The sequence below is a fragment of the Lethenteron reissneri genome, chromosome 63 (genome assembly GCF_015708825.2).
Source record: "Lethenteron reissneri isolate LAM-NWPU_2019-01 chromosome 63, ASM1570882v1, whole genome shotgun sequence".
In the NCBI taxonomy this organism is placed as follows: Eukaryota; Metazoa; Chordata; class Hyperoartia; order Petromyzontiformes; family Petromyzontidae; genus Lethenteron; species Lethenteron reissneri.
This window is the reverse complement of record NC_083841.1, coordinates 3,680,965-3,705,720: the sequence shown is the minus strand read 5'-3', so window position 1 is coordinate 3,705,720 and position 24,756 is coordinate 3,680,965. Positions and strand designations below refer to the sequence as shown.

General features: G+C 53.7%; 2 protein-coding genes across 7 annotated transcripts in view; one reads left to right on the top strand and one right to left on the bottom strand.

Annotated features, from left to right (window-relative positions):
• Window positions 1-4,021: 4,021 nt before the first annotated feature.
• LOC133358676 (alpha-N-acetylgalactosaminide alpha-2,6-sialyltransferase 2-like) lies at window positions 4,022-13,087 on the bottom strand. Of its 6 annotated transcripts, XM_061577096.1 has the most exons (10): window positions 12,747-13,087; window positions 10,248-10,857; window positions 9,775-9,943; window positions 8,976-9,050; window positions 8,720-8,894; window positions 8,211-8,331; window positions 7,194-7,282; window positions 6,858-6,941; window positions 6,019-6,118; window positions 4,022-5,464 (listed from the first exon to the last, which is right to left on the bottom strand). In XM_061577096.1, exons 1-10 carry the CDS (start codon window positions 12,932-12,934, stop codon window positions 5,174-5,176), a joined length of 1,902 nt encoding a protein of 633 aa, XP_061433080.1. In that variant the 5' UTR covers window positions 12,935-13,087; the 3' UTR covers window positions 4,022-5,173. The 6 variants fall into 6 exon arrangements, 5 of the variants coding, with proteins under 5 accessions (XP_061433080.1, XP_061433079.1, XP_061433078.1 ...); XM_061577095.1 differs by having other exon boundaries at window positions 6,836-6,941; window positions 8,720-9,050; XM_061577094.1 differs by having other exon boundaries at window positions 8,720-9,050.
• Window positions 13,088-18,596: 5,509 nt separating this feature from the next.
• The window catches only part of LOC133358654 (serine/threonine-protein kinase LMTK3-like), a 35,892-nt gene continuing 29,732 nt past the window's right edge, over window positions 18,597-24,756 (top strand). The window contains exon 1 of the mRNA XM_061577057.1: window positions 18,597-18,822. The gene's annotated coding sequence lies outside the window, so the exon portion shown is untranslated. The remainder of the gene's footprint in view (window positions 18,823-24,756) is intronic.

Below are 24,756 nucleotides of genomic sequence, written 5' to 3'. Positions count from 1 at the left end.
GCTTTAGCCATACAGTAGTCTTGTGCAGGGAAATTGAGTTTTCAGGTCCGTACGGCGTACTGCCGTTTCAATACTGGCAACAACAACAACAATGTGTCTTATTGTTTGTGATTTTCCCTCGTGATGGGATTTTGTAGGATGAACGTTGAGATTTATAAGGGATACGGGGTTACTAATAAGGTCTGGATTGGTCTGTGATAATGTAGGGCACCGATAAGGGGTTGACAGGTATGGGATTACGTTCTTGGAAGACATCAACTGATACCACGTGAAGTGATCAGCTAGTTCTAATAAGAATTAACAAAAATACAGGAGATACGTTCCAGGGCTCCAATACTCCATATGGAAAGCCAGCGTTGTTAGTCTATGGGCAGTGTTAGTCTATGATGGGTAGTGTTAGTCTAGGGGCTGTGTTAGTCTATGGGTAGTGTTAGTCTATGGGTAGTGTTAGCCTATGGGTAGTGTTGAGTCTATGGGCAGTGTGAGTCTATGGGCAGTGTGAGTCTATGGGCAGTGTGAGTCTATGGGCAGTGTTGAGTCTATGGGCAGTGTGAGTCTATGGGCAGTGTTGAGTCTATGGGTAGTGTGAGTCTATGGGCAGTGTTGAGTCTATGGGCAGTGTGAGTCTATGGGCAGTGTTGAGTCTATGGGCAGTGTTAGCCTATGGGTAGTGTTAGTCTATGGGTAGTGTGAGTCTATGGGTAGTGTTGAGTCTATGGGCAGTGTTAGTGTATGGACAGTGTTAGCCTATGGGCAGTGTTGAGTCTATGGACAGTGTTAGCCTATGGGCAGTGTTGAGTCTATGGGTAGTGTGAGTCTATGAGCAGTGTTAGTATATGGACAGTGTTAGCCTATGGGCTGTGTTGAGTCTATGGGTAGTGTTAGTCTATGGGTAGTGTTAGTCTATGGGCAGTGTTAGTCTATGGGCAGTGTTAGTATATGGGTAGTGTTAGCCTATGGGCAGTGTTAGTCTATGGGTAGTGTTAGTCTATGGGTAGTGTTAGTCTATGGGCAGTGTTAGTCTATGGGCAGTGTTAGTCTATAGGTAGTGTTAGTCTATGGGTAGTGTTAGTCTATGGGTAGTGTTAGCCTATGGGCAGTGTTAGTATATGGGGAGTGTTAGTTTGTGGGCAGTGTTAGTCTATGGACAGTGTTAGTCTATGGGCAGTGTTAGTGTATGGGTAGTGTTAGTCTATGGGTAGTGTTAGTCTATGGGTAGTGTTAGTCTACGGGTAGTGTTTGTCTATGGGTAGTGTTAGTCTATGGGTAGTGTTTGTCTATGGGTAGCAGAGGTGTGGACTCGAGTCATGTGACTTGGACTCGAGTCAGACTCGAGTCATGAATTTGATGACTTGAGACTCGACTTGGACTTGCATAACAATGACTTTGTCCCACCTCTGAGGTGTGGACTCGAGTCATGTGACTTGGACTCGAGTCAGACTCGAGTCATGAATTTGATGACTTGAGACTCGACTTGGACTTGCATAACAATGACTTTGTCCCACCTCTGATGGGTAGTGTTTGTCTATGGGCAGTGTTAGTCTATGGGCAGTGTTAGTGTATGGGTAGTGTTAGTCTATGGGCAGTGTTAGTCTATGATGGGCAGTGTTAGTCTATGGGTAGTGTTGAGTCTATGGACAGTGTTAGTCTATGGGTAGTGTTTGTCTATGAGCAGTGTTAGTCTATGGGCAGTGTTAGTCTATGGGCAGTGTTAGTCTAAGCAGTGTGAGTCTACGTGCAATGTGAGTCTATTTGCAGTGTGTCAGCCAACGCGCGCCTAAGTCCACGCCTTGCTGTGAGCCCAAGGATAGATCTGATCGATTCATCGTTCACATGCTGCCTGCCTCCCCCCTACCCCGTGAACAACTTGGATTAGCACGGTTGAAGGAAGTTCAACGTGCACGCAGAATGCCCCATTACACCAGAGGTCGCAAACGGGTTTTGATTCCTTACCCGTACCCGGCCGCACCAGGGTCGCAAACGAGTACTCGTACCCGGCCGGGTACGGGTAGCCGGGCATCGGGTAGGGTACGGGTATCGGGTACCCGGCTGCGACCTTCTGCACCACACGCATCTAAGAATTTCTGCAGCGGAATCCAGCAGAGGGCGGAACGCATCCACGTGGGCAGACCGTACGCGCAGCGTGGAAACATTCTAGATTTGAAGCTTTCGTGACGGCAACGATTCATACTCTTAGGTTTTTTTCGGTAAAGTCACGTAGGTTTTTTTTAAATTATCATTTATCATTATTATTTTATTTTATTATTATTATTTTTCCTACGTGACTTTACCGAAAAAAAACCTAATAGCGTGTAAACTCTTTGGTTCTTTCGGTAAAGTCACTTATTTAGAAATAAAATATTTTAAATCGCAACACAAGCAATCATCATCAGGTGGGAAAACCACGGCAATAAAAAATTGCTCAAGTGGGAGAGAGAGAGCTGTCGTGGCTAGAGGTTATATAAACCTGTTACAGTCGATACGTCGTGAGTTCTTTTATTTCTAACTAAGTGACTTTACAGAAATAACCAAAGAGTTTATACGTTAATTCTAGATTTGAAGTTTTCGTGACTGCGACGATTCAAACTCTTAGGTTTTTTCGGTAAAATCACGCAGGTGAAAAATAAATAATAAAAATAAATTGTAAAAATAATATAAATAAAAATAGAAATAAAATAAAAATCACGACGTTTCGGAGGCAACACAAGTCTCCGTCATCAGGTGGGACCGTCACAGCTGAATTTACTGTATCAAGTGAGCATATAGTTTACACGTTATTAGGTTTATTCCGATAAAAGTCACGTATGTCAAAAAAATATAATAAATGATTCATAAAAATATAAAAAAATATTTTTTTTTACCTACGTGACTCTACCGGAAAAACCCTAAGAGTATGAATCCTTGCAGTCACGAAAAACATTTGTCATTGAGTGTCCGTGCGCCCCCTGACGGGCATGTGTATCATATTTATACACAGGATCTCCATATATATGAAAGGCCAAGTTGTGATTATGTGTCTGTTCAAAATGTTTAGCTACTTCCCGACATGCAACAAACTTTAAATTTGCCATGTGGGTACTTTCCCGACTGTACACCATGCACAAATTATAAAAATACACTTTTGTGTTTTTTTTTTGGGGGGGGGGGGGGGGGGGGGGCTCAATAATGCATGTCATTTTTGCACGGCAAGTGAGCTGTGACGTCACGTCTGTCACGTGACCCACGCATGTGGAAGCGTAAGGCATTGTAGTGTAGTGGGTAGCGCGCCGCGCTACGAACCCGGCGGCCCGAGTTCGATTCCCGCTCACGGCCACCACCGGTGACGATTATTTGAACCGGTGATAGAGCAAATCTGAGATCAGATTTGGAATCAGCACCCTGAAATTAGTCTAAAACAGCTACAAAAGTCCAGGCCAGAAAAAATTGTGTTTTTTTTTTGTTGACCAAATATACAGCAGGCGCCAGGGTCGGGATCGAACCCACGACCTCCTGCATACCAGGCGAGGTAGTTAACATCTCCTAGCCACCGCGATGATGAGGGAGACACGCAAACTCCAAATATACAGCAGGCGTCAGGGTCGGGATCGGGATCGAACCCACGACCTCCTGCATACCAGGCGAGGTAGTTAACATCTCCCCACTCACCCACCCACTCACCCACCCACCCACTCACCCACTCACTCACCCACCCACCCACTCACCCACCCACCCACTCACTCCACCACGCAACCACTCACCGTGTGCGCAGCGGTGGCAGGAGTCGATTGGGTCACCGAGATCTGTTCGCGGTGTTGCCGCGGTGAACGTCATCACAGTGGCGACTGCAGACCGGGTGCCGACTCAGAGAGAGACGTCTCCGGATTTGTGTTTTCTGTGGCAAAGGTGGCGACCCGAGGCTGGGAGCATAGACACGGGAGCCCAGCGGTGCAGTACAACAATTTATTGTTCTGCGCTGCTCTGCGTCGAGACGCACGGATAAATGCTGGTTTTGAATTTAACAAATTCATGACACAGTCGAGGCGAAAGAAGAATATTGTTTTATTACTTGTGATCGAGATTGAATTCCCCTTTCTTATTGTAGTCTAACCTACGGTGTGACTAGATCGTGTTACAGAGCACGTGGAGTGTAAAAGCGGTGGCGATGGTGATGCTGGAAATGGTGATGTTCACTGCGGTGGTGGTTGGTGGTGATGATGACGATGGCGTGATGATGATGATGATGACGGTGGTGGTGATCTCGATACACTTTTTTCAAAACATTTCTTGCTGTGGTTTTCACACCTGATGATGATTGCTTGTGTTGCAATCAAAACGTCGTGAGAAATTTATTGTTTTATTTTTTTCATTTCATCATTTCCTTTCTACGTGACTTTACCGAAAGAACCAAGAATATGAATGCCTGCAGTCACGAAAGCTTTAAATCGAAATTTGGTCGCCATCTACTTTAGCAAACAGAGGTCATTGGAGGAAGGGATCTCAGAGAAAGTTCTGTGATATCCGCTTCCGCGCGCCGTTTTCGAACGACACGGGCCCTCCGTCTCGTGGCGCCAACAGCCGCGTCGGGCTAACGAGCGAGAAAGAAAATACGTGAGGTTAGGTGCTAGTGTGAGGTCTAGGTGACCACCCCGTGGGTTTCTTGTGAGGTCCGCGTGAAGTCTCCGTCGATGGCAGGCTCAGGGTCCAGACGACATCCCCCGGTGGTGTGTTGTGGGTGGAGAACCCCGTGAGATTCTGTGGCAAGTCTGAGACGCGGGACACTGCGAGGTTGTCAATGAAGGCCGCGAAGCGCGTGCGCTCAGTGGGCCCCATGTGGTACCCGCGTGGGGACCGTGTGGTTCCTGAGTGGTCCCGACGTGTACCCCGCGTAGTCTCCAAGTGGTCCCCATGTGGTCCCTACGTAGTCCCCGTGTGATCACCGCCTGGTTCGCACTTAATCCCCACGTGGTCCCCATGTGGGTCCCGGCTTGATGCTCACGTGGTTCCTATGTGGTCTCCATGTGGGTCCCAGCTTGATGCTCACGTGGTCCCTACGTGGTCCCCATGTGGGTCCCAGCTTGATGCTCACGTGGTCCCCATGTGGGCCCCACATGAACCCCGTGTGTAATCCCCATGTGGTCCCTACGTAGCACCTGCTTTGTCCCTTCGCGTTCCCCGCACGGTCCTAATGCGGTCCTCACGCGATCCCCTTGTGGGCCCTACGTGGACCCCGTGTGGACCCCGTGTGGACCCCGTGTGGACCCCATGTGGTTCCCCTTGTGATCCCCCGTGTGGGCCCCACGTGGGCCCCCCGTTGGCCCCCCGTGTGGATGCGCAGGAGGCCCTCGCACTGGAGGCGCTGCCAGAGCCGCGCCTCGATGCGCGCGTCGTGACGCACGTAGAGCACGAGGTGGCTGAGCGACGTGTCGTGCAGCAGGCGCGCTGGGTGGCGCGCGTAGCCTCGCGTCGCGTACCCGTAGGCCGACACCTGCCCGGCAAGGGCACCACCATCATCATCATCGTCGCCATCATCATCATCATCATCGTTATCATCATCATCGCCATCATCATCATCGTCGTCGCCATCATCATCGTCGTCGCCATCATCATCGTCGTCGCCAACATCGTCATTATCACCATCATCGTCGCCACCATCATCGTCGCCATCATCGCCATCACCACTACCATCATCATCACCACCATCATCACCATCGCACTTTGTTCTCATCACAGTTGCGAGTCTCGTGATCATCACCACCATCACCATCACCACCATCACCATCATTACCATCTCTGTTCAAATCATCGTCACCGGTGCCGCCTCTCGTTTGTGACGCTGACGCCCGTGCACCCGCTGCTGCTGCTGCTGGTGGTGATGGTCGTGGTGGGGCAAAGCGTGGGCGCACCGCCCCCCCCCCCTCTTCCCCCTCACCCCCCTCTCCCCCCCCACTCCCCCTCTCCCCCCCCACACCCCCCTCTCCCCCCCACTCCCCCCTACTCCCCCCCCCACTCCCCCCGTGCCAGGTGACGCCGCCCTCTCACCTGGTCGCAGGTGTGCAGGGCGAGCAGCAGCTGCACTGCGGCGGTGGATGGCCGGTAGACCCAGCGCGCGTTCGTGCTCAGAGCTCGCGACGGGAGTAGCCTTGGGGGGGGGCACGGGGGGGCACGGGGGGGGCACGGGGGGGCACGGGGGGGCACGGGGGGGGCACGGGGGGAGGGGGGCCGTAGGGGGGGTTCACGGGGAGGGGGGGCGGGAGAGTGGCGGGCGGGGGGGGGTGTAAATTTCATCATTGGAATCGGTGATGATGATATTCATCAGCCTCGTGTGTTTCATTGTAGTGAGAGGAGAGACGCGGGCAAGGTGTGTGGGGGGGGGGGGGTGCGGAGAGACAGAGGAAGACAGGACGATGGGGGGGGGGGGGGGTACAGAGATAGTGAGACAGACAGGGGGACAGACAGACAGGGAAACAGGCAGGCGGACAGGGGGACAGGGAGACAATGGTGGACGTGAATGCACGCATCGTGATTAGGCGAAACAGAGACACGAGAGGGAGATGAGGGGGGCCAAGGAGACTTCATTGACGAGTCAACCCGTCTCTGCAATGAATCAAATCGCTGGGGGGGAGGACGACGGTGGTGGGTGTCTGTGGGGTCTTTGCGGAAACACTTCACGTGGCCTCGAGGTGCACGTAGCCTGGCACAAGCGTCGTGGTGACGTCACCGCCACTTAGTGGCAAATGGCGGTTGTTGTTGTTGTGGGGAGGGCGGGCGCAGAGGGGGGCACAGGGCACACCTGTGGGGGACACGGGGCACACCTGTGGGGGGCACGGGGCACACCTGTGGGGGGCTCGGGGCACACCTGTGGGGGGCACGGGGCGCACCTGTTGCGCAGGTAGCGCACGAAGTCCGGGTGCAGCAGCTTGAAGCTCCCTGCGGTGGCGTTCGCTCCGAGCAGCGCGGAGAGCCTGCGGCACGCGGAGACGGGGCGGTGGTGGTGGTGGGGATGGTGGTGGTGGTGGTGGGGATGGTGGTGGTGGTGATGGTGGTGGTGGAGATGATGATGGTGGTGGGGATGGTGATGATGGTGGTGGGGATGGTAGTGGTGGAGATGGTGATGATGGTGATGATGGTGGTGGTGGGAATGATGATGGTGGTGGGGTTGGTGATGATGGTTGTGATAATGGTGATGATGGTGATTATGATGGTGATGATCTCACCACTGTGAGTGTCCCGGGCTGTGTGTGATGACGTCGTGCAACATCGCGTAGTCACGTGCATCGTCCGGGATCACCACCAACCTCATCTCCTGCTCAACCATCACCACCACCATGAACATCATCATCACCACCATCATCACCACCACCAGCATCACCACCACCACCATCACCACCACCACCATCATCACCACCACCATCACCACCACCACCAGCATTACCATCATCACCACCACCACCAACCTCATCTCCTGCTCAACCATCACCACCACCATGAACATCACCACCACCATCACCACCACCATCATCACCACCACTATCATTATCGCCATCATCATCACCACCACCAGCATTACCATCATCACCACCACCAGCATTACCATCATTATCAACGCCACCCCTACCACCACGATCATCACCATCATGATCACAACCACCACCACCATCATCACCACCATCACCACCATCATCACCACCATCACCACCATCAGCATCGCCACCACCACCACCATCATCGCCACCACCATTATTACCACCACCACTATCACCACCATCGTCACCAACACCACCGTTACCACCATCATCATCATCACCACCACTATTATCATCACCACCATCACCATCAGTCCCGTATTATGTGTCCCCTTGTTTTCCCGCCCCCTATACCCGTGTCTCATGCAACCCCCCCCCCCCCGTGTCTCCCCCCCCCCGTGTCCCCTGCCCCCCGTGCCCCCCCCCGTGTCCCCCCCCCCGTGTCTCCGTGTCTCTGTGTCTCCGTGTCCCCTGCCCCCCGTGCCCCCCCCCGTGCACCCTCCCCCCCGTGTCCCCTGCCCCCCCGCCCCCCGTGTCTCCCACCCCCGTGCCCCCCCCCCCGTGTCCCCTGCCCCCCCCCGTGTCTCCCACCCCCGTGCCCCCTGCCCCCCGTGCCCCCCCCCGTGTCTCCGTGTCCCCGTGCCCCCCGTGTCTCCCACCCCCGTGTCTCCCCCCCGCCCCCCCCCGTGTCTCCGTGTCTCCGTGTACCGGCGGGCCGTGCGAGGCGCTGTCCATGGTGCTGCCGCTGCTGCTGCCGCTGGCGAGCGTGAGGAACGAGGTTCGCGAGCCGAGGTCCCGCGCCGAGTCGCGCGTGGGGACGCCCCGCAACCTGCGCCCGACGGATGACGACGGCGGCTATGGCGGGGTCACCTCGACCAGACGTCAACCCAGCAACTCCCGGACCAGACAACAACAACAACAACAACACGCACGTGCACACACACCCCCCCCCCACCCCACTCCTTATCCCCTGTCCCCCTGTCTCCTTGTGCCCCCGTCTTCCCGTCCCTCAGTCTCCTTGTCCCCCCGTCTACCTGTTCCTTCGTCTCCGTGTCCCCCCGTATCCTTGACCCCCCCCCATTCCCCCGTCGCCTTATCCTCCAGTCTCCCTGTGCCTCTTTCCCCGTCTCCCTGTCCCGTTGTGCCTCCGTCACCCCCCCCTTCCCCCTGTCCCCCCACATCCCCGTCTCCCCGCCGTGTCCCCCCGTGCCGCGCACCTGAACACGTGGTCGTGTCGATCGATCTCCGGGCCGAGCCCGGATCCGCGCAGCGCGGGAGCGCTCCCCACCACGGCGCAGCGCACACACAGCCCGCCGGGGGTAGGGGTCACGCCGTGACCTCTCGGGGCAGGGGTCACGCCGTGACCTCTCGGGGCAGGGGTCACGCCGTGACCTCTCGGGGCAGGGGTCACGCCGTGACCTCTCGGGACAGGGGTCACGCCGTGACCTCTCGGGGCAGGGGTCACGCCGTGACCTCCCGTTGCCCGCGCCGCGTCGAACAGGTAGCGGTTGGCGGGCGAGTCAAGCACGGAGAGGGCGTCCTGAATCACTGAGCGAGGGAGAATCAACAACATCATCAGCAGCATCATCATCATCATCAGGAGCAGCATTATCAGCAACATCATCATCAGCAGCTGCATCATCATCATCATCAGGAGCATCATCAGCAGCTGCTTCATCAGCAGCAGCAGCATCGCAACGACCGTGATCTGCATCACAACCGCCATCAAATCGCCATGACCATCATCGGGATAACCCAAGGTCAGGGGGTCATGTCAGGTCATCGGGGTCATGGCAGCTGTCTCCGCGTGCGTGTGCGCGCGAGGCTTATGCCTGTGCGTGTGTGGTGCCGGCCACCCACCCAGTCGTGTTCAGTGCTGGCCTTCACGTAGTAAGTACGGCACTTGCCCCGACACGTTGTGTAGGCTACACGGGGGGCCTTTGTTTGAATCGTGTGTGGTGCTTGTGTGTGGCCGAGTTGTCTGTGGTGAAGATTCGTGTTAATTCTAGATTTGAAGCTTTCGTGACTGCAAGGATTCATATTCCTAGGTTTTTTTGGTAAAGTCACCTAGGTAAAAAATTTTAATTAATAAAAGTAAAATAAAAATAAAAATCTTCTGAAGACGGAAGCTTGTTTTGCCTCCGAAACGTCGTGATTTTTATTTTTATTTTACTTTTATTAATTTTTATTTTTTTCCTACGTAACTTTACCAAAAAAACCTAAGAATAAGATTCGTGTTGGTTGTGAGTTTGGGGGGGGGGGTGCTCAGTACCCGCCAGGCTCACGTTCTTCCACCCGTGGGGGGCCAGGTGGGGCGCGAGACGCGCGCGCGTGGCCCCCCACTCCGCGTGCTCGTTCCACATCAGCACGGGCACGCGCGCCTCGAAGAGGGGGGCCAGCCAGGCCACGTGACGCACGCGCGCGCGCACTCCGTCCGGACACTGCGGGAGGGGGGGGTAGTGGGGGGGGGCACGGGGGGTCCGGGGGGTGGGGCGGGGGAGGTTAGGCACGTGAGTACCCCACGTGTGCTGGGGTGTGAGCAAAGCAGTGTGGTGGTGGTGGTGGTTGTGGTGGTGGTGGTGGTTGTGGTGGTGGTGGTGGCTAAACGCAGTATGACGGATGAGGCGAACCGGTCGGGTAGACCGAGTCCTCCACACGGGAAGAGGAATCGACGAGTGAACCACCGTCGCCCTGGCAGTAGCAATAGAAGAGCGGCAAGGAAGCCACCGTGCGCACTCCGTGTACCTGGCTGTGTGTGTACGTCTCCTCCTCCCCGTAGGTGTCTCCCAGCCACGCGGGCGCCAGGTTCACTCTCTTGACCCCTCGCCCTGTCGACGGCAAGCGAAGGGGTCCTCGCAGGGACTCCGAGTACCCCTGTGGGAGACTCTGAGGGCGACCCCGGCTGTAAGGTTCGGGTTCAATCCCAGCTGCTGTCGTCTGCGGACGCCTCGGCGGGGTGGCGAGAACACGTGGATGTTTGAGCAGGCCACGTGGACCCGTGCGGACACCACGTGGCATCGTGGAGAGACCACGCGCTGTGGTGCGGACACCACGTGACGTCGTGGACAGACCTCGTGCTGTGGTGCGGACACCACGTGGCATCGTGGACAGACCTCGCGCGGTGGCGCGAAGACCACGTGGCCTCGTCGCGAAACCACGTGGCGTTGTGGACAGACCACGTGGGGTGTTGATGGAGCCACGTGGCGTTGTGGACAGACCACGTGGGGTGTTGATGGAACCACGTGTGGTCGTCGGAATTGCTGCGAGCCTCTCGTCCAGCATGCGGTCCGCGCGCCTCGGCTGCCCCCCGAACCCGGGCTCCGTGAGGGACGCGTTGAGGCTCCACGGGGTCGTGCTGAGGGTGGGGGGGAGGGGGGGGTACGATTTGAGTTAGGAAAGAACAAATAGGCAGTGCCGGATGATCCTCGTCGCAAAAGTAGCTACAAATACTACGAGCCCCGCACTTCTCAAGGGCCCCGCGCTGAGTGATTTCAAGCTATCAATTCCGGTTCAGTGATTCTGCACTTGCTCTATTACTAGAGTACTATACTGCTGTTCGACTTTTATGAACGACCAGGTGATTACGGTTAGCGATTTGTGGCAATATCTGGCTGTATAGCAAGTAAAAAAATACAATTACTTTACTATGCAAGTAAAAAATGCGTGTGTTTTAATATTTACGTGTTTTATTTTTATTCAGGGCCCTTTTATAACATCACATGCTACAGGCCCCGCACTTAGCTTCATCCGGCACTGCATGCGGTTACGTGCCGACAGGTGGATGGGACAGAGGGAGGGGAGGAAGAAGGAGGAGGAGGGGGGGGTGACGAGGGAAGGAAGAGGTAGGAGAGGAGTGGAAGAGAAGAATGAGTTGAGTGGTGGAGGTAGGGCAGGAGGAGGAGGTAGACGAGGAGAAGGTTGACAGAGGAGGTGAGAAATAAGAAGAGCAGAGCCGGAGGTAGGGGAAGAGGTAAAAGAGGAGGTGTAAAAGGAGAAAGCTGTCATAGGTTTTTACCCTTTCATCTGGTACAAAAACTGACACCTTGATACAAGGCATCATGCTTGCAATAACCACAACACAAGCAGTCAAAATGCAAACAAAAAGAAACAACGCTGATGATTATAATGATATGCACTGTCCTTGAAGTTGATTGAAAGCTGTCTCGGGTGTGGACCAATCAACTTCAAGGACAGTGCATATCATTATCAGAGTTGTTTCTTTTTGTTTGCATTTTGACTGCTTGTGTTGCGGTTATTGCAAACATGCTGCCTTGTATAAAGGTGTCAGTTTTTGTAGCAGTTGAAAGGGTAAAAACATATAACTATATTTTCCCACTGGTACAGGAGATGTCTCATAGTGAGAAAGCTGTCGTCAAGGAGGTGGATGAAGAGGTGAAGGATGGGGGACGCGGGCGGGAGAAAAGGTGATGAAAAGGGCGAGAGAAGTGCAAGGAGGTTGAGGATGTTGGTGACGATGACGTTTAGGATGATGTGGTTATGGCGGTGGCATGTTTGAGGGTGGAAGATGTGGAGGAGGAAGAGGATGATGATTTACGACGTTAATGAGGAAGATAGCGATGAGGAGCACTTTGGGGATGTTGTGGAGGGTGATGGTGGCGAGGGCGAAGGTGATAATGAAATTAACTAAGTGCCGATTAGAAAGAAGGTGATGATGATGATGATGGTGGTTACCGCGGCCATGGCGATGATGAAGATATTGGCGATGACGATGCTGTTAGTTGTGTTGGCGATGTTGATGAAGTTGGTTATGAGCATGCTGATGATCGTGTTGCTGATTATTATGATGTTGCTGACGAGTGCGATGTTGCTGATGAAAATGACCGATCAGGCTGATGGTAGTCACGATGTTGATGATTATGACGATGTTGATGATCAGGCTGATGATAGTTTGTGATGTTATTATGTTGATAACAAGGCTGATGATAGTCACGATGTTGATGATGATAAGAAAGCTGATGATAGCCACGATGTTGATGATGATGACGATGTTGATTACCAGGCTGATGATAGCCACGATGTTGATGCTGATGATGATGACGATAATGATGACGATGATGTTGATGATCAGGCTGATGAGAGTTTGTGATGTTATTATGTTGATAACAAGGCTGATGATAGTCACGATGTTGATGATAATGATAATCAGGCTGATGATAGCCACGATGTTGATGATGATGACGATGCTGCTGATGATGATGATAATGATGACGATGATGTTGCTACCCTTGCCACGCCGCGAATCCCTTCGCCTTGTTGCTGCCACACGTCTTCGGTGGCGAGGACGCAGCGGCGGCGAGGGGCTGGCGGCCCCCCTCTCTCACGCTCAGCCTCCCCAGCAGGAACGCCATCACCACGAGACCTCCCACCGCGCACCCCTGTACCAGCCCCAGCGCCCCGCGTGGAGGCCACATGGCGGGGAGGTTGGGGGGGGGGGGTCCTCTAGGCACCTACGAAGTCCAACCGGACAGCGGGTCCTCTCGGGAGCTGTTGAGAACTATGAACACCGTGGAGGCGGGGGGTCTGTGGATGCACAGGGAACCCACCACGTCTTGCGGCTTCTCACTCGCCGCTCCTCGTGGCGATGATGATGGTGATGGTGGTGGTTGGTGGTGGTGGTGAATGGTGATGGTGACGCCCTCCGCGTGTGGGGTGGGAGCCCTGAGGTCACGAGAAGTGCGGTGAGGTCACCCGCGTGGAAAGTGGTGGGGAGTGGAGGAGGGGGGTCACGGCTGTTGGGGGCTGGGTCAGTGGTGAGGTCAAGGTCAGTGACGGAGGTGTGGAGTGAAGAAGGGCCGACACGAAATCTCGCAGGGGTGCTTGGGGGTTGTGCTGCCCCCCCCCACCCAGAATGTATTGTGAGTGGCGAGCTGGGTGGGGGGCCGAGTGGAGCGGGGGGGGGCGAGCTGGGAGAGGAGCGGCCACCGCAGGAAGATTTCGTCTCTCAATTAAGAGGGAGGAGGAGGGTGATGATGAAAGCGTGGCCCCTGCTGTCAACGCTTTCCACTGTTTGCACTTCTCCTGATCTCTCTTTCCGTGTCACGCAAGCACGCGCCTCTGCGTGAGTGTTTGGAGTTGGGTGTGTGTGGGGGGGGGGGTTCTCTTTGTGTGTGTGCTGTGGGTTCTCGTCAACAGCAGGTGAGGAATGGTGTTGGTCGTGGGATGCAGGCAAGGGCGAGTCAGATGTTTTCTATGACCTATCCAAGGCAATGGTTGAAGCGAACCCTCGAGTTATTTTATGGGGTGACTGTAATGCCGAGTGGGTCATTACGCAGGCACCTGCACGGGACTGATTGGAGGTGATGGGTCAGGTCAGCTCAATAACGATACTAGACTTCCGTGCCACCCATGGGCTTGTAATCAACGCAATGTTAAATTCATTGGTGTATCCACACTGCATCAAGCGTGCATGCCGGGTTCAAGCAAAAACATCCGCTGGACTACATAGAGACGTATTCATATGCTTAGGTTTTCGGTAAAGTCACGTAGGTAAAAAATTCAAATTAACAAAAGTAAAATAAAAATAAAATAAAAATCACGACGTTTCGGAGGCAACACAAGCTTCCGTCTTCAGGTGGAACCGTCACAGCCACGACAGTTGTATCAAGTAAGACGGTTCCACCTGAAGACGGAAGCTTGTGTTGCCTCCGAAACGTCGTGATTTTATTTTATTTTACTTTTATTAATTTTTATTTTTTACCTACGTGACTTTACCGAAAACCTAAGAATATGAATACTTGCAGTCACGAAGGCTTCAAATCTAGAATATATAGAGACGGACCAGCGAATACACGCCCAAGACCTTGACACCTGGACCGACCGTGGAGCTGACCTGCCCGCTGACCATCGGCTAGTCATCTTGCAAAGATGCGCCTGCCATCCTTCCATTATGCAACGGTCGTGAAGGGCGTCTACCGAGGAGCCCAATCAAACCGACGGTCGCCTCGTTCCAGCTGTTGAAAGTCGCAAGAGGGAATTTTATTTAACACGTAGTAGCAGCAGGCTTTCGCGACCAATATTATCCATCATCTTGGTTCTTTCGGTAAAGTCACGTAGAAGAGACAGCATCTTCAGACGCTGTCTCCCCGACAGACCTGGTCTTCACCTGAGGACGGCTGCTTGCTTTGTGGCCGAAACGTCGTGAGAATTATTTTATTATGTTTTATTTTTATTATTTTATTACCTCCCTTCTACGTGACTTTACCGAAAGAACCAAGACGATGAATCCCTGCAGTCACGAAAGCTTTAAATCGAAATGTTATCCATGATAGAGGTTTTTGGGTTAGATCGCGTAAATGTGAATGCGTCGTTAACCCCGCCACCACTCGACACGGCCAATTCGTAAGGTTTGTCACGTGAACAAAACGTGCAAATTCGTTACTTGTGTAGTGACATAGCGCTGATTGTTAGACAGCAGCAGCAACTGCAGATGGGCACTTGGCGCACACGCCGCTGAGCATATACGCGGGTGTGTGTGCCGGCAGGGCGGAGGAACTGGGGCAAGGGTCACGGTAGACCTCGTGTGGAAGCCCCTGAAACTCTCTAGAGCAACGGTCCCTAACCTTTTGATTTAAAGCTTTCGTGACTGCAGGGATTCATCTTCTTGGTTCTTTCGGTAAAGTCACGTAGAAGGGCGCCCCCTCCAACCCAGCTTAAATATACGCTGCCAAGCCTGGTGGTGTTCATTCAGACGCTGTCTTTCCGACAGACCTGTTCTTCACCTGAGGACGGCTGCTTGCGTTGTGGCCGAAAGTCGTGAGAATTATTTTATTATGTTTTATTTTTATTGTTTTATTATTTCCCTTCTACGTGACTTTACCGAAAGAACCAAGAAGATGAATCCCTGCAGTCACGAAAGCTTTAAATCGAAGTCGTGAGAATTATTTTATTATGTTTTATTTTTATTGTTTTATTACTTCCCTTCTACGTGACTTTACCGAAAGAACCAAAGAGTAATTCCTGCAGTCACGAAAGCTCCAAATTAAGTTTTCAGCTAAACATTGCACAAGTACATACATTCCTGCAGAAAAACAACAACAGTCCTAGACCACACCAAGACAACACACAGTCCCTCGATTACTTTGTAATTAATAAATTGATCGATCATTGGGCGTGGAAAACTTGGGACCCTGTGCCTCCCCCCGCCCTCCCCCATGGTGCTACCCTACCCCGGGCCCCCTCACGGGGAGCTAATCCAGGATGCGGGGTCTCCGATGAGAATCCCAGATCCGTTGGCAAACATCGCTCCATCCCGCTGTTGACTCGCGGGCTTAGACTCATGGCAGCGTCTCACAACAAGCGCCCCGGGCTGGGGGCCCACAGGGGCTCTGGGTGGCCCTTTCGCCAGGGGGCCCGAGAGGGCCTCGGGGTTCCAGCGGCCCTGGGTTAGGTGGCGCACGCACGTGGGGACCACGTGGTGACCTCGTGGTGAGATGTGTAACCACATTCTCCACATTTGTAACCACATTCTCCACATTTGTAACCACATTCTCCACATTTATAACCACATTTGTAACCACATTCTCCAGATTTGTAACCACATTCTCCACATTTATAACCACATTTGTAACCACATTCTCCACATTTGTAACCACATTCTCCACATTTATAACCACATTTGTAACCACATTCTCCAGATTTGTAACCACATTCTCCACATTTTCACCACATTTGTAACCACATTCTCCACATTTGTAACCACATTCTCCAGATTTGTAACCACATTTGTAACCACATTCTACACATTTGTAACCACATTTGTAACCACATTCTCCAGATTTTTCACCACATTTGTAACCACATACTCCACATTTTTCACCACATTTGTAACCACATTCTCCACATTTGTAACCACATTTGTAACCACATTCTCCAGATTTATAACTGCATTTGTAACCACATTTTTCCACATTTGTAACCACATTTGTAACCACATTCTCCAGATTTTTCACCACATTTGTAACCACATTCTCCACATTTGTAACCACATTTGTAACCACATTCTCCACATTTGTAACCACATTTTCCACATTTATAACCACATTTGTAACCACATTCTGCACATTTGTAACCACATTTGTAACCACATTCTCCACATTTGTAACCACATTTGTAACCACATTCTCCAGATTTATAACTGCATTTGTAACCACATTTATCCACATTTTTAACCACATTTGTAACCACATTCTCCACATTTGTAACCACATTCTCCACATTTGTAACCACATTTGTAACCACATTCTCCACATTTGTAACCACATTCTCCACATTTGTAACCACATTTGTAACCACATTCTCCACATTTGTAACCACATTCTCCAGATTTATAACTGCATTTGTAACCACATTTTTCCACATTTTTAACCACATTTGTAACCACATTCTCCACATTTGTAACCACATTCTCCACATTTGTAACCACATTTGTAACCACATTCTCCACATTTGTAACCACATTCTCCACATTTGTAACCACATTTGTAACCACATTCTCCACATTTGTAACCACATTTTCCACATTTATAACTGCATTTGTAACCACATTTTTCCACATTTGTAACCACATTTGTAACCACATTCTCCACATTTGTAACCACATTTGTAACCACATTTCCACATTTATAACCACATTTGTAACCACATTCTGCACATTTATAACCACATTTGTAACCACATTTTCCACATTTATAACCACATTTGTAACCACATTCTCCACATTTGTAACCACATTCTCCACATTTGTAACCACATTTGTAACCACATTCTCCACATTTGTAACCACATTTTCCACATTTATAACTGCATTTGTAACCACATTTTTCCACATTTGTAACCACATTTGTAACCACATTCTCCAGATTTTTCACCACATTTGTAACCACATTTGTAACCACATTTGTAACCACATTTGTAACCACATTCTCCACATTTTTCACCACATTTGTAACCACATTTGTAACCACATTCTCCACATTTTTCACCACATTTGTAACCACATTTGTAACCACATTCTCCACATTTATAACCACATTTGTAACCACATTTGTAACCACATTCTCCATATTTGCAACAACATTCCCCGGATCGTAGGGACTGTAATTTAAAGCCCAAAGGGTTTGGATGTATTTTTTATATGGAAAAGACATTGTCTTCCAATAATTACAGCAATCAGCAATGTCAACTTGGAACACTGCGCCAGACGAGCAGTGGAATGAAGCAGCAGCATCAGCCACCGGTAAACCGAATGAAAAAAACCGGTTTGCCGCACACATAGAAACTGTCTCAAGCAGTAAGAAGGACACGTTTAGATGATAAAAAAAACAGTCGCCTTTACCCTTTCTGAACCGTTAACCGGTTCTCAAAATGGTTACCGGTTACCGTTAAAACCCCCTCGTTGAGACTGGTGACGGAATGGCAGCCAGACGAGCTGATATGAGCTGAGACACGAGCTCTCGTGTGCAAGGGCGATAGGGGGGACGGTAACCAAGAGGCGTTGGCAGGCCTTGGTCCAGCAGTGGATAGAGCATGGCTTTTGATGATGGGAGGGGCAGGGTCATGTGAGGGGAGGGGTCTAGTGTAGAGGGGGCGGGGTTTGGTGCGGAGGGGCGTGGTCTAACAGAGAGGGGCGTGGTCTAATCCCGAGAGGCGTGGTCTAATGTAGAGGGGAGGGGTCTAGTGTCGAGGGGCGTGGTTTAGTGCCGAGGGGCGTGGTCTAATGTAGAGGGGCGTGGTCTAGTGTCAAGGGGCGTGGTCTAGTGTCAAGGGGCGTGGTCTAACAGAGAGGGGCGTGGTCTAATGGCAAGGGGCGTGGTCTAGTGTAGAGGGGCGTGGTCTAATGGCGAGGGGCGTGGTCTAATGTAGAGGGGCGTGGTCTAGTGTCAAGGGGCGTGGTCTGGTGTCGAGGGGCGTGGTCTAGTGTAGAGGGGCGTGGTCTAGTGTAGAGGGGCGTGGTCTAGTGTCAAGGGGCGTGGTCTGGTGTCGAGGGGCGTGGTCTGGTGTCGAGGGGGCGTGGTCTAGTGTCGAGGGGCGTGGTCTAGTGTCGAGGGGCGGGGCTGTTGCTGTGGGCGCGAGGAGGAGGAGGTAGTGAGGAGGGAGGCCTCGCCGGGCCATGGCGACCTGAGCCGGGAGACGCGTCCCCTGCCGGCGGGGATTGGGCGACTAGGAGGAGAACGAGGAGGAGGAGGACGAAGAGGGAGAAGAGGTGGAGGAGGAGGTGGAAGAGGAGGAGGAGGAGGAAGGATGTGGCGGACCGCGCTGCTCGTCGCCTGCGGCGCGTCCGCGGCGCCGCTGTCTGCCCCGGGTAAGAGACGCGGGGGCCGCGGCCTGGGGGGGTGTGAGGGGGGGTGAGGGGGGGTGAGGGGTGGTGAGGTGAGGGGGGTGGTGAGGGGGGGCGAGGTGAGGGGGGCGAGGTGAGGGGGGGCGAGGTGAGGGGGGGCGAGGTGAGGGGGGGCGAGGTGAGGGGGGGTGGTGAGGTGAGGTGAGGGGGGCGAGGTGAGGGGGGCGAGGTGAGGGGGGGGGGCGAGGTGAGGGGGGGCGAGGTGAGGGGGGGCGAGGTGAGGGGGGCGAGGTGAGGGGGGGCGAGGTGAGGGGGGGTGGTGAGGTGAGGTGAGGGGGGCGAGGTGAGGGGGGCGAGGTGAGGGGGGGCGAGGTGAGGGGGGGCGAGGTGAGGGGGGGCGAGGTGAGGGGGGGTGGTGAGGTGAGGTGAGGGGGGCGAGGTGAGGGGGGCGAGGTGAGGGGGGCGAGGTGAGGGGGGGCGAGGTGAGGGGGGGCGAGGTGAGGGGGGGGTGGTGAGACGAGGTGAGGGGGGCGAGGTGAGGGGGGGGCGAGGTGAGGGGGGGCGAGGTGAGGGGGGGCGAGTGTGAGGGGGGGTGGTGAGGTGAGGTGAGGGGGGCGAGGTGAGGGGGGGCGAGGTGAGGGGGGGCGAGGTGAGGGGGGGTGGTGAGGTGAGGTGAGGGGGGCGAGGTGAGGGGGGCGAGGTGAGGGGGGGCGAGGTGAGGGGGGGGTGGTGAGGTGAGGTGAGGGGGGGCGAGGTGAGGGGGGGTGGTGAGGTGAGGTGAGGGGGGGGTGACGAGACGAGGTGAGGGGGGGGCGAGGTGAGGGGGGGTGGTGAGGGGGGGTGAGGGGTGGTGAGGTGAGGGGGGGTGACGAGACGAGGTGAGGGGGGGCGAGGTGAGGGGGGGTGGTGAGGTGAGGGGGGGTGGTGAGGTGAGGGGGGGTGACGAGACGAGGTGAGGGGGGGCGAGGTGAGGGGGGGTGGTGAGGTGAGGGGGGGTGGTGAGGTGAGGGGGGGTGACGAGACGAGGTGAGGGGGGCGAGGTGAGGGGGCGAGGTGAGGGGGGGGGGTGGTGAGGTGAGGGGGGGGGTGGTGAGGTGAGGTGAGGGGTGGTGAGGTGAGGGGGGGTGGTGAGGGTGAAGGGAGGAGACGAGGTGAGGGGGGGTGGTGAGGTGAGGGGGGGGGGAGGTGATGGTGACGAGACGAGGTGAGGGGGGGTGGTGAGGTGAGGGGGGGGTGGTGAGGTGAGGGGGGTGGTGAGGTGAGGGGGGGGGTGGTGAGGTGAGGGGGGTGGTGAGGTGAGGGGGGGTGGTGAGGTGAGGGGGGGTGGTGAGGTGAGGGGGGGTGGTGAGGTGAGGGGGGTGGTGAGGTGAGGGGGGGTGGTGAGGTGAGGGGGGGTGGTGAGGTGAGGGGGGGTGGTGAGGTGAGGGGGGTGGTGAGGTGAGGGGGGTGGTGAGGTGATGGTGACGAGACGAGGTGAGGGGGGGAGACGAGGTGAGGGGGGTGGTGAGGTGAGGGGGGGTGGTGAGGTGAGGGGGGGTGGTGAGGTGAGGGGGGGGGACGAGGTGAGGAGTAAATGAGAAAGTGGTCGTGAGTGACAGGACAGAGTAGAAGAGGGGGGTGGGTGAGGAGGTGAGAGGGTGAGGGGGTGAGGAGATGAGGGGTGAGGGGTGAGGAGGTGAGAGGGTGAGGAGGTGAGGGGGTGAGGAGGAGAGAGGAGGGGGTGAAAGGGTGAGGAGGTGAGGGGTGAGTGGGTGAAGAGTGAGCAGAATGTAATTGAGGCGAGGTGACAGGAAGGGCGGAAGAGGTGAGGTGATCCAGGGTGCATTGGTGAGGGTGGAGATGTCACTAAAGAGGTGAGGTCATCCAGGGTGCATTGGTGAGGGTGGAGATGTCACTAAAGAGGTGAGGTGATCCAGGGTGCATTGGTGAGGGTGGAGATGTCACTAAAGAGGTGAGGTGACCCAGGGTGCATTGGTGAGGGTGGAGATGTCACTAAAGAGGTGAGGTGATCCAGGGTGCATTGGTGAGGGTGGAGATGTCACTAAAGAGGTGAGGTGATCCAGGGTGCATTGGTGAGGGTGGAGATGTCACCGTGAAGAGGTGAGGTGATCCAGGGTGCATTGGTGAGGGTGGAGATGTCACTAAAGAGGTGAGGTGACCCAGGGTGCATTGGTGAGGGTGGAGATGTCACCGTGAAGAGGTGAGGTGATCCAGGGTGCATTGGTGAGGGTGGAGATGTCACTAAAGAGGTGAGGTGATCCAGGGTGCATTGGTGAGGGTGGAGATGTCACTAAAGAGGTGAGGTGATCCAGGGTGCATTGGTGAGGGTGGAGATGTCACTAAAGAGATGAGGTGGTCCAGGGTGCATTGGTGAGGGTGGAGATGTCACTGTGAAGAGGTGAGGTGATCCAGGGTGCATTGGTGAGGGTGGAGATGTCACTAAAGAGGTGAGTTGATCCAGGGTGCATTGGTGAGGGTGGAGATGTCACTAAAGAGGTGAGTTGATCCAGGGTGCATTGGTGAGGGTGGAGATGTCACGGAAGAGGTGAGGTGGTCCAGGGTGCATTGGTGAGGGTGGAGATGTCACTAAAGAGGTGAGGTGGTCCAGGGTGCATTGGTGAGGGTGGAGATGTCACTAAAGAGGTGAGGTGATCCAGGGTGCATTGGTGAGGGTGGAGATGTCACTAAAGAGGTGAGGTGATCCAGGGTGCATTGGTGAGGGTGGAGATGTCACTAAAGAGGTGAGGTGATCCAGGGTGCATTGGTGAGGGTGGAGATGTCACTAAAGAGGTGAGGTGATCCAGGGTGCATTGGTGAGGGTGGAGATGTCACTAAAGAGGTGAGGTGATCCAGGGTGCATTGGTGAGGGTGGAGATGTCACTAAAGAGGTGAGGTGATCCAGGGTGCATTGGTGAGGGTGGAGATGTCACTAAAGAGGTGAGGTGATCCAGGGTGCATTGGTGAGGGTGGAGATGTCACTAAAGAGGTGAGGTGATCCAGGGTGCATTGGTGAGGGTGGAGATGTCACTGTGAAGAGGTGAGGTGATCCAGGGTGCATTGGTGAGGGTGGAGATGTCACGGAAGAGGTGAGGTGGTCCAGGGTGCATTGGTGAGGGTGGAGGTGTCACTGTGAAGAGGTGAGGTGATCCAGGGTGCATTGGTCAGCGTGGAGATGTCACTGTGAAGAGGTGAGGTGACCCAGGGTCCATTGGTGAGGGTGGAGGTTTGTCACTGTGAAGAGGTGAGGTGACCTAGGGTGCATTGGTGAGGGTGGAGATCTCACGAGGAGGAAGCGTGGTTCTCCGTGAGGATCGAATTGAGATGAATGAGGTGGCGGTGAGGTAGGTTTTGAGTGAGAACGTCGTTCAGCGGCTATGAAGGTGAAGAAGTTGACAGGGAAATGTTGGTGAAGTTCTAAGCGGGCTGTGATGAAGAGGGAGTATTGGTGGTGTGGGGGAGACGAGGTGTGAGTTGGGTTGAGAAGGCGACGTGGGGGATGGTGGAGTGAGGGTTGAGGTGAAGGGTGTGAGGGGTGATGGGGTCGGGGGTTAGGAGGTCATGGGCGAGACGACACGGGTTGATTGACACGTGAGTAGGTTGTGAAGTTGGCAAAGCTGTCAACCCCTTATCAGTTCCCTTACCTTATTCCATGCCAATTCAGAACTTAGTGGTCACCCCGTGCCCCTCATAAATCTCAACGTTCATCTTACAAAGGCGAAACACAAATAATTTGACAATTATTATTTTTGGCCAGTATTGAAACGGCTGTACGCCGACATATGGACCTGAAAACTCAACTTCCCGTACAAGAATACGGGGTAAACCGTGTGGCTTGACAGGATTGACGGGTATGGTATATTCGTGTAGGTGTATAGTAGTTTAGTAGTGAAGTGTTTAGTAGTTTAGTGTATAGCAAACCTGTCAACACTTTTATCCAGTGCCCTACCTTAGTACAGACCAATTCAGACTTTAGTGGTCACCCTGTGTCCTTAAAAATCTCAACAGTTCATCCAACACAGTCCCATCACAAGGGCGAAACACAAACAAATAGACACAATTCGTTGTGTTGCCCGTATTAAAACGGCTTTACGCCGACGTATGGACTTGAAAACTCAACTTCCCCGTGCAAGAATAAGGGGTAAACCGTGCGGCTTGACACGGTGTGAGATCCTGATTTGCAGCTTTCGTGCCCGCAGGAATCCATACTCTTTGGTTCTTTCGGTAAAGTCACGTGGGGTATAAAATAAAATAAATCAGGACGTTTCGGGCTCATGGTCTGCCTCGGCAGCAGACCACGCTTTTCCCACCTGATGATGGACGCTTGTGTTGCGCCCGAAACGTCGTGATTGATTTATTTTATACCTACGTGACTTTACTGAAAGAACCAAGAGTATGGTGTGAGATGGTTGTGGTCAGGCTGCATGGAGGAGGTGGTTACTGTCACGGCAGTGTGGATTATGTCATCGAATTCCGGGTCAGATCGCCAAAGTAACATGTGTGTCGTACAGCCACCTCCACCCAACACAGCCCAGTTAATAAAGTTGTCACGTGACAAACGTGTCAATTTGTTACTGCTCCAAGCACAACCTTGTTGTTGTTGTTCTAGAGCGATTCACGCACACACACACAGGCGTTTAAACAATTGTGTACGGACGTGTCGCTGGTAAGTTACGTGACAACTTCATGATATTCATTGGCCGTGCCGGGCGGAGGAAAGGCGTGCGACAACAACGCATGTTGGGACCATCCGAGCCGAAAAAAAATCAATAAGTTTGATTCGCTACAAGCGATGACTCGTGAAAGTTCTAGCGATGAAAGCACAATGTTTGTGTTGGTGCGGTTTTATGCGCGGAGCTGTCATGAGGATGTCATGTGCTGCTCGGCAAACTCACGCGCACACACACAAAGACAAAGACACCCCGTATAGCCTCAACAGAATGTTGGGGCAAGTTGTTGTCAGCGAATAGCGAGCAACTCTGAAAGCCGGAACGGCACGCGAGGGGGTGGGTGGCCAGCTCCACGCCCGGCCGCCTTTGTCTCTCCCAAGTGGCGATGTTTACTACACACCGCACCAGGTACTCATTTGAGGCTGAGTCGACCTAGGGGGGGAGGCCCAGCACCGGTTCAGAGAATCGTCACTGATCAAACTCGTGTCCGCCAGGTTCATATTGCAGCGCGCTAAATGCTACACTACCGCTCCCCTCGCACACTCGTGAACGAAAGTCAAAAAGGTGAGGCCCGATTCCATGGGGCAAAGGTGGCTTGCTCGGAGGGGGCTGTCAAAAGCAAAGCGAGTGGCCAGTGACTCGGTTCGTGTTATGGGCGAGTGGGTTGGTGAGTGGTGCGGTTTAATAGTGTCAACTCTTTATCCTACGCCACTATTATCTTACGAGGGTTTTTTCCCCCTTCTAATTGCTGCAAAGCGCTTTGGAAGAAGGCGCTTTGCACGAGTGTGTGTGAGATAAGGGTGGCGCATTAAGGCGTGCGGTGTGTGGAGTGGTAACTGGTGCGGTGAGTGGCATGGTGAGTGGCATAGTTGACTGATAGGTAGGTGGGCATCCAGATGGCTATACAGACCGGTAGGTTTTTGCAAGTAATACAGGCAATTGTACATGCAGGTAAATATACAGTTTAGCGGGAAGCCAGGTGTATCAGCTGGCAGGTAGGTGGTAGACAGATGGCATCAGGAAGGTGGACACGCAGGTACACAGGTATATAGTTATGCGGATATATATACATATAAGCAGGTGGTCGTGTAGGCAGATTGCCTGCCAATGCGTCACGTGTTGCGTAGCTGACGCTACCTGCTGCTTCCTACACCTGCAGCTCACGTGCTCGCTACCCCCACTCTCCCGCTCTGCCTCACGTGAGAGGAAACTCATTAACGGGGGGGGGGGGCAACACGGTCACGGACACTTTCCAGTCGGGCTGGCTTTTTCCCTATGGGGTGGTGTGCTG

What these genes read in the sequence shown, in the direction of transcription:
- LOC133358676 (XM_061577095.1), bottom strand. Translation starts at nt 12,934, where the DNA reads ATGTGGCCTCCACGCGGGGCGCTGGGGCTGGTACAGGGGTGCGCGGTG. An exon ending in AGCCCGGGACACTCACAGTG is followed by an intron (nt 6,942 to 7,193) that starts GTGAGATCATCA and finishes CGCGTGCCGCAG; the next exon opens with GCTCTCCGCGCTGCTCGGAG. An exon ending in CCCTGCACACCTGCGACCAG is followed by an intron (nt 5,465 to 6,018) that starts GTGAGAGGGCGG and finishes CTTGCCGGGCAG; the next exon opens with GTGTCGGCCTACGGGTACGC.